The sequence below is a fragment of the Myotis brandtii genome, unplaced genomic scaffold (genome assembly GCF_000412655.1).
Source record: "Myotis brandtii unplaced genomic scaffold, ASM41265v1 scaffold188, whole genome shotgun sequence".
Taxonomy (NCBI): Eukaryota; Metazoa; Chordata; class Mammalia; order Chiroptera; family Vespertilionidae; genus Myotis; species Myotis brandtii.
The window spans coordinates 356,492-368,092 of NW_005356985.1; the positions used below are offsets into that span (position 1 = coordinate 356,492).

An 11,601-nucleotide genomic window follows, 5' to 3' on the forward strand; every position below is an offset into this window, starting at 1 on the left:
GAGGCCCAGCGTTTCCTGCAAATGAGGGGCAGGGGCACGCGAGCAGGGCTCAGGCCGCTCGGCCTGGCGGGTTCTGGGGCTCAGCAGAGGGTCTTCCCTGCTTCTTCATTCCTTCACGCCCTGCCCCGAGCCGCTGCGTGCATGTGCGTGCGTGCATGTGCACATACATGTGCGTGTGTGCATATGTGCATGTGTGTGTGTGCTGGCACACCCTGAGCCACTCTGTGGGTTGGGAGGGCTTCATGGAGAAACTGGCCCCCGGCTCCATGCAGGCGGAGGATGGAGTTAGACAGGAGGACAGGGATGGGCGGCGCAGGGGCGCGGGTGGGAAGACTGGCCAGGCCGGGGGCGGGGCGGCCGTGGTCACATGTGAGCCCGAGGGCCCCTCCCTCCCTGCAGGCCGAGGCCCAGCCCAGCTGGGTCAGTTCTGTGAGAGGGGCCAGTCCTCCTCTCTGGAAAACGTACTGAATAAAGACTGTGAAAATGCATTTCAAGGTATCGATGGAGCCTTATGTGCTGGCACTTCCAGGCCAGGGTCCCTGCCTCAGGGAGCAGTCTACACCCGCTGCCCCAGAACCTCCGGGCGCCGCCCCTTTCTGCACCCTTGCTGTGCAGTACGGCAGCCGCGGACCACACGGGGGCTGAGCAGCGACACGGGCCGCTATGACCGCAGAACCGAACGCTGACTCTCATTTTGTTTCCCATTTGAAAAGCCGCCTAAAGCCCGTGGCCACTGCACTGGACAGGGTGGGGCGATAGAGGAGTGTCACCCTCGCACACAGACTGTAACGGGGTGGGGGTGGGGTGTCGTGCAGGGAGAAAGCGGCTTCAATGGGCAGGGAGTGGACGTGCTCGGGGAGGCCCTTTTGAGGAAGCACCTTGTGAGGTGAGATGTGAACAGAGCGTGAGGTGAGCCAGGAGGGCTCTGGGCGAAGGACATTCTGGGCAGAGGGAAGAGCAGGTGCAAAGGCCCTGGGGTGCGTTAGGGAGGCCTATGTGGCTGGTGTGGAGGCCCCGGGACATGAGGAGATGGGGACAGAGGGGGATACGTGGCAGAGGGGCTGTTTCCCACCCCCCTCATCTCTTCCCTCCTAGCCTGCTCCGGCTGAGCCCACCCTGCACGGACAGACTCTCCTCCTGCTCTGTGGCTGCCCCTCGGGGCAGAGCGCCAACGCCTCCCTCCTCCCCGAGGAGCTGGCCTGGATCTCCGCGCAGAGGCCAGCAGCCGCCCCGGCCCAGGAGTCCCTCCTCCTGGTGCAGACGTCTGTGCTCCCTCCCTGGGGGCCCGCCGGGGGCCCCGCTGCCCTGCTGCTCCAGGCAGTGTTTCCAGAAGAGCCCCAAATCCAACAGGGGCTGGACACCAGGCCCCTGCCTGCTCCCCGAGCCATGGACCACCCCCCGACAAGGAGCCACGGTGGCCCCCTCTGCTGGGAGGCCCCACAGATTCCCCACCTCCGCTTTCCTGGGACAGGGCCCGACCATCCGAGCGGCCCTTGGGAGGAGGGGGGAGGAGCCCCGGAGTGGAGAGCGGAGGCGTGGGGGGCGGGGGGGACGGGGGGCAGGAAGGAGGAGGACCTCGGGGAAAGCCAGGAGGGTCCCGACCCCTGAAATCCCCTGCGACACCCAGGAAAGCTGCTGGCGTTGGGCCCACAGTGTGAGGGACTGCTTTGCCCGGCCGCATGGCTCACCTATGAACCAGGAGATCAGGGTTCGATTCCCCATCAGGGCACATACCGGGGTTGCGGGCTCGACAGCCGATCAATGATTCTCTCTCATCATTGATGTTTCTATCTCTCTCCCCCTCTCCCTTTTTCTCTGAAGTCAATAAAAAATATATTTTTAAAAGAAAACTGTTTAAAATGCAGTATCTTCTGTTGGATGTAAATGCGCTATGAAGCGTCCCTGTGATGAGCCTCTCACAATCGGGTTTGAATGTGAAACTCCACTCACCACCTGTGCTTCAGGACAGCGGTGACCGGCAGCTTTAAATCGGACTCCGAAATGCCGTGCTGTCTCCCGTGTTTTTGAAAATACGGGTGAAAGAGATTGTTTTGAAAATATCTTTTTAAGATGTTATTGTCAGACCTCAGTTTCCCAGACCTGCCCCCGACATCCACCCCGGAGAAGCCCGCCACGGGCCGCACACTCACGCCCACGTGAGCACGTGTGTAAAGCACAGAGCACAGGGGAGGAAGACACGTGGGTAATGACGACGGTGACACTGGCTCATGGGATTAGGAGTGATTTCTGCTCCTTTATTTTCTCAAAGTTTTTAACTGTGAGGAAAACATGAGCAGAAAAAACATTGCCCTGCCTGCTGTGGCCCAGTGGTTAGAGCATGGGCCCGAGCACTGAGGGGGCTCGGGTTTAAGTCCCGGTCATGGGCACATACCTAGGTTGCAGGTGTGATCCCCAGTCCCAGGTGAGGCATGTCCGGGAGGCAACTCATAGATGTGTCTGTCTCACATCCTTGTGTGTGTGTGTCTCTCTCTTTTCCCTTCCCTTCCACTCTCTCTAAAAATCAATGGAAACATTATTCTCGGGTGAGGATCAGCAACAAGAAATGCAGTTGCGAAGGCAAATTGCTGGGAAGGTAACTAAGCCTGTCACTGAGTCTGTGTCCCGCAGCCCCAGGACGCCGAGGCCGAAGCCGGGACCCCGGAGGAGGACCTCAGGCTGCGAGTCCGGCGGCTCCGCCACCAGGGCATACCAGTCGCCCCACCTTCCGGGAAGTTTTGAGAACGGAAAAAGGAACCAGGTCAGACCTCACTGGCCATTTCCAGGAACTGGTCAGTATTTATTAGATTTACAAAGCACAGGGCAGCATAGAGAGAAAAACTCCATCCAGGTCACCTGTTCATTCTAAAAAGGACCCAGATTCTGTGGCTTTGGACCTGTTCAGGGACCTGCCTGTGTGGTGGAGACGTGAACCTACACAGGTGATAAAACTGTACAGAGCCCGGTACACAGACACAGATACACACAGACACACAGATAGACACACACAGACACACACACACATACACATACAGACACACACATATACACAGACACACACAGAGACACAGACAGACATACACACAGAGACACATAGACATACACATACACAGACACAGATACACAGACGTACATGCACAGACACATACAGAGACACACACAGACATACACACACAGACACAAACACACAGACATACACAGAGACACATAGACATACACATATACACAGACACAGATAGACAGACACACACACACAGAGACAGACAGACACAGACACACAGAGAGACAGACACACACACACACAAGTATAAGTTAAACTGGAGAAACCTGAGTAAAGCTGGATGACTGTATCAATATAATGGAACTGACATTATTTATTTGCAAAATGCTCCCTTCAGGGGAAACCAGCGAAATATACGAAATATTGGGGGACTCTGTATGACTTCTTACAGCTACGTGTAAAGCTCTAATCATCTCAATTTTTAAAATGTGCTTCCTGGAGACACGTAGTTCTTTGGAGAAATGTCTATGCAGATCCTCTGTGCATTTTGTAGTTGCCTTTGCTGTTGTTGAGCTGTAAGAATTTGTTATGCATCCTAGATACGAGCCCCTTATTAGATACCTGACCTGGAAATGTTTTCTCTCCTCCTGTTGTCTTTTCATGTCCTTCTCGTTGACTTTGTGCCTGGAAGGGCCCTGTACACAGTTCACGGCCACAGAGTCAGGCCGCCCCCTAAACGGAAGCAGACAGAAGGCTTCCCCCACGCCTGCCCATCATCGAGCGCCTCTCAGTGTCAGACAGTTCGCTAGGAGCTGGCCTTTCACTCTGAGTATATCCCGAAAGGAGCCAAAACACATATACAGTGGTCACTGGTCTGTAGATAAAGAAGCAGAAACAATATACGTTTTCATAAACAAGAATTAGCTAATAAATTATATTTCAGCCTCATGATGAAATAATATGCAAGTTTGTAAAAGAACGTGATCAATTTGTGTTGACATGGAAATAACACCACGATATTAAATCAAATGAAAAAACAAGATGAGCTCTGGCCAGTTTGGCTCAGTGGATAGAGCGTCGGCCTGTGGACTGAAGGGTCCCGGGTTCGATTCCGTTCAAGGGCACATGCCCGGGTTGCAGGCTCTATTCCCATTGTGGGGCGTGCAGGGGGCAGCTGATCAATGTGTTTCTCTCACATCAATGTTTCTCTCTGTCTTTCCCTCTCTCTTCCACTCTCTAAAAATCGATGGAAAAATATCCTTGGGTGAGGATTAACAACAACAAAACAAAACAAACAAACAAAGCCTGGAGCACAGGGCCCGCCCGGTGCCCTGGGACAGGGACAGCCCAACGGGCGGGTGTCCCCAACCACCACAGGGACGCGGGGAGCAGGGCGAAACGCGGGCGCTGGGCTGGGCTGGGCTGGGCTGGGAGGCCCAGGTGGCGTCTCTCCGTGCCTGGCCCCTCTGGCCCAGATGGGAGCCCTGGCTTACAGCCCTTGGGTGCCGACCGGGTGCCAGTCCTGGTCCTAAGCACTTCGCAGGAGTCGTTCACGGAGTCCTGGCTGCAGTCACCCCTGCATGGGCCCTAATGTCACCCACACCCACAGACGAGAAGATGGAGGCAGAGAGAGTAGTTCGCACAAGGTCACAGGTCCAGGGAGTGGCCGGGCCGGGAGGAGGACCCCGGGCATCTGGCCGGGAACCGCAGGTTGAACTGGTGCCAGAGGCTCCGGCACCCGGTGGGGACCTGGGAAGGCCGCCTTTCTGAGGGGAGCGGTGGCAGAGCTGGCGCGGGGCTCACTCGCCCGTGCTCAGGGCGCCCCTGCCTCCTGACCCTGCCGAGGGGATAGGTGACGGGAAAGGCTGTTCCCTGAGAATTCCTGTGGGAGAGGAGGGGACACGAGCCGGCCTGGGTGAGCCCCCGTCGGGGAGGGAGGGGCTGTGGGACAACGGCTCAGCCTTGGCAACACGTGTCTTTTCCAGGTGGACGAACTTCAGAAAAAGCAACATGAGGCAATCTTGGCTGTGACCCCTTTGAAGGTAAGGCATGTGTGCAGTCAGTAGAGAAGGACTTTTCAGAAAAGCCCAGTATTTTCCTGTTAGAGACGTGGCCCGTCTCTGTTCTGTGACAGTCCTGGGAGGAAGAAGGACAGACAAAGCTCACTCCCAGTTCCCACTGACTCCCGTGTGCTCCTGGGTCCGTTCCCGGGTGTCATACCGGGCACCCGGGCACCGCTGCCGGGAAACTGACAGGCCAACAACCCTGAACCATGGGAGGGCCGTACACCCCCTCCCCGGAGCGGAGGGCACCCGGGAGGGCCTCCCTTGGGATGACAGGCCTGTCACCCCTCCGGACACGTGCAGACTTTTCATGGTGGGAGGGTCGCTCACTCGTGTCGTTCATGTAACAAATCCGTCCCGAGGGCCGCACGGTGCCCAGTGATGACAGAGACAGTGCCGGGGCCCAGCTTTGACCTGGAGGCGCTCCCAGGCTGTGTGGAAGGCAGGTCCACAATGTAAATTACCTGCAGGGATAGCCGGAAGCCGGAAGCCAGGGCACAGAGGGACGCTCGGCCCTGAGCATCGGGGAGGCCTGAGGGGGAGGCGACACCCAGGGAGGCGATACCCAGGGAGGTGACACCCGGGGAGGCGACACCCGGGGAGGTGACACCCAGGGAGGTGACACCCAGAGAGGCGACACCCGGGGAGGTGACACCCGGGGAGGTGACCGGGGAGGCGACACCCGGGGAGGTGACACCCGGGGAGGTGACACCAGGCTGGCCTCTGGAGAGGTGGTCAGGCTTTTCTGGGCTTGGGACGTATGGGAGCCACAAAGGAGTGAGCAGGAAGTACTGGGGTTGGGGTGGGGGTGACCAGTGTGGCGGGAATAGGAGGGAGAAGGAGGCCGGGCCACAATGGGGCTGGAGGGGTGCAGGCAGGTCTAAGAATCAGTGGTGGCCGGGGGCAGGAATGGCTGGGCTCCGGGACCTGCGTGGCTGGCCCTGTGTGGGTGCCTGGCCTGGAATGTCTCCTTTGGTCCTGGTGCCCACTGTACAGATGAGCAAGGCGAGGTGCAGAGAGAAGCTTGGCCACATCGCTGGTCAGTGGCAGAGCCTGAGCCCACACCCTTCACCCATCTGGAGGGCAATCAGAAGGCAGTGGGAGCCCCTGGGGTGCAGCGTTGGGGGAAGGGGGCAGCTTGCTGTCAACTCAGTAACTGTCAGCATGACTCTGGCTTCCGGGTGGAGGGAGGGGTGGAGGGATGGCTGCGCTGGGCGGGGCTGGGGGATGCAGAGTAGGGAGTCCACGCGCAGCCCCTGGGAGCCCTGTGTCCGAGGACCCACCTGCTGCGTCTTCGTCCCACAGGCCAAGCTGGCCTCCCTGGTCCAGAAGTGCCGGGACAGGAACCACCTGCTCACGCGCCTGCTGCAGGAGCTGTGCCGCCACGGGCCGGCCGATCGCCTGCTCTGCCAGACGGTGCGCAGCATGGTGGACGACGTGGCGCTGGCCGAGTACGCGGCCACCTTCCTGGCTGCCGGGGTCCCAGAGGTCAGTTCCCAGAGGCAGCCCTGTCCCTCTTCCTGTGGGGCCTGTGGGCAAGTGACCCGGTCCACCTGCCTGGCCGGCACTGTCCCCCCTTTCTCCCTCTTCCCACTGACGCCGCGGGGAATGTGCCCTGAATGCCTCCTCTGTGCCGGCACCTGTGCTCAGGGCTGGCGTGGGACGTGGTCCGGCCGTCTCCTTACCCATAAAGTGCTCACCACATGATGCAGGAGACAGACGCACAAACAGCGGCTTGAGTTCAGTGTCACACTAGCACTGTGCCATTGCTTCACCAGAAGGCTCTCTCCCGTGTGCCTCAGGACCTTAGCACGTGCTGCTTCCTCTGGCAAGATTCTTGTTTGCCCTCCAGCCTCCTATCCAGCCTTCGGGGCACAGTTCGAGTGCAATTTTGCCCAGGGAGCTCGCTCTGAATCCCCCAGACCACAGAGCTAGCCACACTCCCTCTGTCCTCCGAGGCACGTGGCGATGCCTGAGGGGTAACATGGGAGGAATTTTCCCCCTGATGTGGCGGGAGTTTGGTTGGCACCTCTCTGTTGGGGCCAGAGCCGCTCCACAGTCACCTCTGTCTCCCTGGTACCTGGCACAGAGAAGCTGCTCAGGGAGTTTTCAGGTGAATGAATGAAATCATGAGTTAAATGAATGAGGATCTCCTCTCCTAATGGTCAGTGAAAGAGGAAACAGGCTCAGAGAGGTTGGGAGTCTCACTCAAGGTCACACAGCCCCCAGGTAGTGCAGCAGTTGATGGAAGCCAGTTCTGCCCCAGGTCTGGTAACGGCGCTCCTGGGTCTGCCTGGCCCTGAACAGCAGTGCCTGGCGTCCGTGTGTGCGCAGCACCCACGGGTGCTCAGCCAAGCCTGCCCACACCCGCTTGCATGTGCACACACACACACAGACACACACACACACAGGTGTGCAACCCCGTTCGGAGGACCAGCCAGCAATGGTGTGCGGGTGCATTGCAGCTCCTGCTGTGGGCGCAGCGGCCCTGGTTTCCTGGCTCCTGCTCTCAGCAGCTGAGCACCAGGCCTGTGTCTCCCGCTCCGCCTCCCCAGCCCAGCCTCTGCAAAGCCCATCTTCTCCATCCGTCCTTCCCCACGGCCTGCGGAGAGCCTCAGCTGACCCTGGTCCAAGCCTCACACAGCGGAGCAGACGGAGACCTGGAGGCCGCGGGCCTGCTCGGGGCCACAAGGCGACTTGGTTCAGAGCAGCCTTTGAATCCACAGCCTGAGACCCCAGCCCAGTGCTGGTCTCTTCCCACCTCTCAGGGCCAGGGAGTTTTGAGGGACTCGGTCAGCGTGCTGTTGGAATGGCTGGCGCAGTTGACTGAGGCAAACTGAAGCCACGTTTCAGGACCTGAGACCCAGGAGGAGTCAGTCACCTGGGAGGGAGGAGTCAGGGCAGGGAGAGCCCCGCCCTCCAGGGCTGCTCCAGTCCTGCAGGCTCTGAACCTAGAACTGAAACGGCCGCTGGGATTGCACAGGCTGACCTACAGGGACCAGATTCACAGAGACTGATGTATAAGCCCGCAAACGAATTTCTCCATTTCCTCTGAGAAACAGGACGATGCACAGGCCGAAGTGTCCGGTGGGTGGATGGGAAAATGTCAGCATGGCCTGCCCTCTAGTGGAATCATCGGCCAGGCTCATTCATTCATTCATTCATTCATTTGTTAGAGATGAGCGTTGACGATCGAAGGTTGCTTGGGAGCCTAGGATGGGGACAGGGAGCGTCAGGTGTCCTCAGCTGATGTATTATTTCCTGGGAGGAGGTGCCCCTGTTCCTGGACACGTCTCCCCGGGAGCCGGGGGTCTCCCCCGGGCCTTTTGAAAGGCCATGGCCAGTTATAAGCGTCCACTTTCTCCTAAGGTGACCGAATCTGCAGACCCGTCTTGCTTTATTTTACAATTCAGCTCTCCAAGAATACCCCCACTTTCATGGCCTGGGGCGCCTCACTGTTCCCCCCACAAACCACAAAACCCAGCTCTGCCACTTCATCCCACAAACGTTTACTGAGCACAACCGGAGCTTGTCTTCCTTGGGGGAGTCAGGGCTGGACCAGCAGCGTGTCCTCTGGCCACAGCCCCCGGGAGGCGGTGAGCGGCCGGGAAGCTGCCGTGCGGCCTCCTCCTGCCCGCTCTGCCTCTTCCCTCCTCCTCCTGGGAACGTCCCGCTCTCCTCTGGGGCTCAGTCAGCAAGACCCAGACACGGGCCTGCAGAAGTGGAGGTTCATCTTAAAATTCCGCAGCGAGACCCAGAGCCCTACACACCCCTCAAACCAGCAGCCCAGGCTGGGCCTCGAGGGATCCAAGCAAATCTTTTCTCTTTAGCGCCTGCCTTTCAGGAAGTTTAGAATATTCCCCAAAAATGTATGTGGGGGGTGGGGCCTTAAGGCGAGCCCTGATCTGCCTGAACTGCCTCTCTTGTGGGGCAGTTAGCAGACCTCCATTCTCATTTGGTTCTGGCAAAACCCTGCGAGGAAGTGTTAGCACCTCCACCTGCAGGTGGAGAGGGCGGGGGCACCTGACCTGGCCAGTGAGTGGCAGGGCAGGTGCACCTGTGCAGGCCTGGCCCGGCCTCCCCAGCGCTGGTCCGTGGGCCAGAAGCTGGGGGGGACTCTGCATGCCGGCCCTGCTCTGTCTGGTCGTAGTCACCCTGTAGCTCCCTCCGGGTCATGCAGGATAACTGTGGGGATGTCTCTTCTTCCAGACCAGCCGCCACCCCGCCCTGGAGCCAGAGAAGCCGGGGGCTGTGACAGGTCAGTGCGGCTCAGGTAGGACCAGCCCTGGGCTCTGACCTGCCGGGGGTAGCGGGCAGGAAAACACCGCTCCCCCCTCCCTTCCCTACGCACTCTGCCTTCCCACTTCACAACTTAGGAGAACAGATTAGAAAAATGCTGCCACGGCAACATGGTCCCATTCCTCAGCCCACAGTTTCCCTTGTTCACCTGAAAATGAAAAGCCTTTCAAAGCGAGAGGCAACAGGCGTGTGTGTGTGTGTGTGTGTGTGTGTGTGTGTGATGGACAGGTTAGGAGAGCAACTGAAACGCTAACGATGGTTGCTTACAAAGGTGGTCACATGGGTGCTTTTTTGTTCTGCTGTTTTTACTATTAACAAGGAAAGTAAGCTGCTACCTGGCCAGACAGCAGGTCCTTGTGCACGTGCGGTGTACTCCCAGCTGAGGTGTGGGGCGCTGAGGGTTTCCTTGGGGTTATGTTCCTAGGAGGTGCTCATTAAACACGCGGAGGAAGTGTGGGTAGTGTTACCTTCAGGTAACTGAGCTCCGCTTGAGACCTGCTCAGGGAGCGTTCTTATTACTAGGTTCTGTTCTTACCAGCTGGGTGATCTTGGATGAGTTAATTGACCTCTCCGAGCCCCAGACGCTGATCTTCAAAAGGCGGGTAATGTGACCTTTCTCAGGAGTGTCTAGTGCCCGACCCAAGAGGAGGGATTTGTCCTCAGGTTTTAGCGGGTCTGTTTTCACAGTTGGAGGGGCATGGGTTTTGGTGGTCCTGCTTTTGCCGCTCATTTGTGTAAGTCTCCTTCCTGGTCTGGGCTCAGCTTCCTCAACCTTAAAAGAAGGAAGTGGGCCAGCCGGTTTGGCTCAGTGGTTGAGTGTTGACTTAGGATCCAAGAGGTCACCGGTTCGATTCCTGGTCAGGGCACATACCCGGGTTGTGGGCTTGATCCCCAGTAGGGGCTATAGAGGGTGTGCAGGAGGCAGCCAATCGATGGTTCTTTCTCATTGATGTTTCTATTCTCTATCCTCCCTTCTCGCTCTCTAAAATCAATAAAATACATATTTTAAATAAATAAATAAATAAATAGAGGAAGGAAGGAAGGAAGGAAGGAAGGAAGGAAGGAAGGGGAAAGAAAGAAGGAAGGAAGAAGGAAGGAAGAAGGGTACTAGATTGACTGAGTCACTTACTCTTTCCCCGTTGCTGGGAGGCTGCTGTGCGCTCCCAGGCAGGTGTTGTTTATAAAGATGAGCCGGTCCCAGTGCAGAAGGGTCCGCGGCCAGGCAGGGAGGGCCAGGCAGGGGAAGGCAGTGTTTAGGCTGCCCACGACCATGACAGAACCGTCAGAGGCGTGTGGAGGAGGCGCTTGGAGCGTCCCAGGCCTGAGAGGTCTGGGTCACGGGCGTGGGGCTCAGGGACCTGCTGACTTTGTGGACTTCTGGCTGAGGCTTGACCGAGACCGTTCTCTTCCAGCTCAGAACTCCCTCCTGAACGCTGAAGTGGACAGCGCCCTCCCAAGACCGTGGCATCCCGAGCCCTGGCCCGTGACTGAGGCGGAGTGGCCAGCACCGACAGCGCGACTGGATGCTCTGGAGGTGAGAGGACGTTCTTAAATATACTTTCCATGGGAGGTATAGCACACACACAGAGGAGGGCACAGCGCATCGGTGTGCAGCTCTGTGAACATCTCAGTGCGCCACACCCCCGCGAAGGCAACCCAGGTCAAGAAGGAGAAAATGGCCAACACCACAAAGACTGGTTTCCTTTCATCACCTCTTTCTATTGTCTATGTTTTTATTGGTTTGAGAGAGAGAGGAAGGAAGAGGGAGAGAGAGATAGAAGCATCAATGAGAGAGAATCATCGATCGGCTGCTTCCTACATGCCCCCTACTGGGGATCCAGCCCACAACCCTGGGGCACGGGCCCTGACTGGGAATAGAACCGCGACCTCTTGGTGCACAGGACAATGCTCAACCACTGAGCTACACTTGCCGGGCTCATTTGCGTTTCTTACTAAATCATGTGTTTTGTGTCTGGTTATTTTTCAGCGAGTGCTGGACATTGTGTGTGAAAACTTGTGCAAAAATCATAATCTGAGGTTGAGCTTGAGATTGTCTTTATCCAGAGAGGATTCCTGTAGCTTCTGACAGGCAGCTGGGCCTGTGCAGACCATGCCTCACGTCAGCTGCTTCAGTACTTGGCGGCGGATAATCTGAGGAGCTTGAGATTGTCTTTATCCAGAGAGGATTCCTGTAGCTTCTGACAGGCAGCTGGGCCTGTGCAGACCATGCCTCACGTCGTC

At 57.7% G+C, this 11,601-nt stretch overlaps 1 protein-coding gene across 1 annotated transcript in view; it reads left to right on the forward strand.

Annotated features, from left to right (window-relative positions):
- LOC102244411 overlaps window positions 1-11,601 on the forward strand; it is a 112,642-nt gene that overhangs the window by 33,004 nt on the left and 68,037 nt on the right. The window contains exons 8-12 of the mRNA XM_014538281.1: window positions 2,629-2,712; window positions 4,933-5,040; window positions 6,367-6,549; window positions 9,271-9,319; window positions 10,773-10,894. Of these exons, the coding sequence (XP_014393767.1) occupies window positions 2,629-2,712; window positions 4,933-5,040; window positions 6,367-6,549; window positions 9,271-9,319; window positions 10,773-10,894 (546 nt within the window). The remainder of the gene's footprint in view (window positions 1-2,628; window positions 2,713-4,932; window positions 5,041-6,366; window positions 6,550-9,270; window positions 9,320-10,772; window positions 10,895-11,601) is intronic.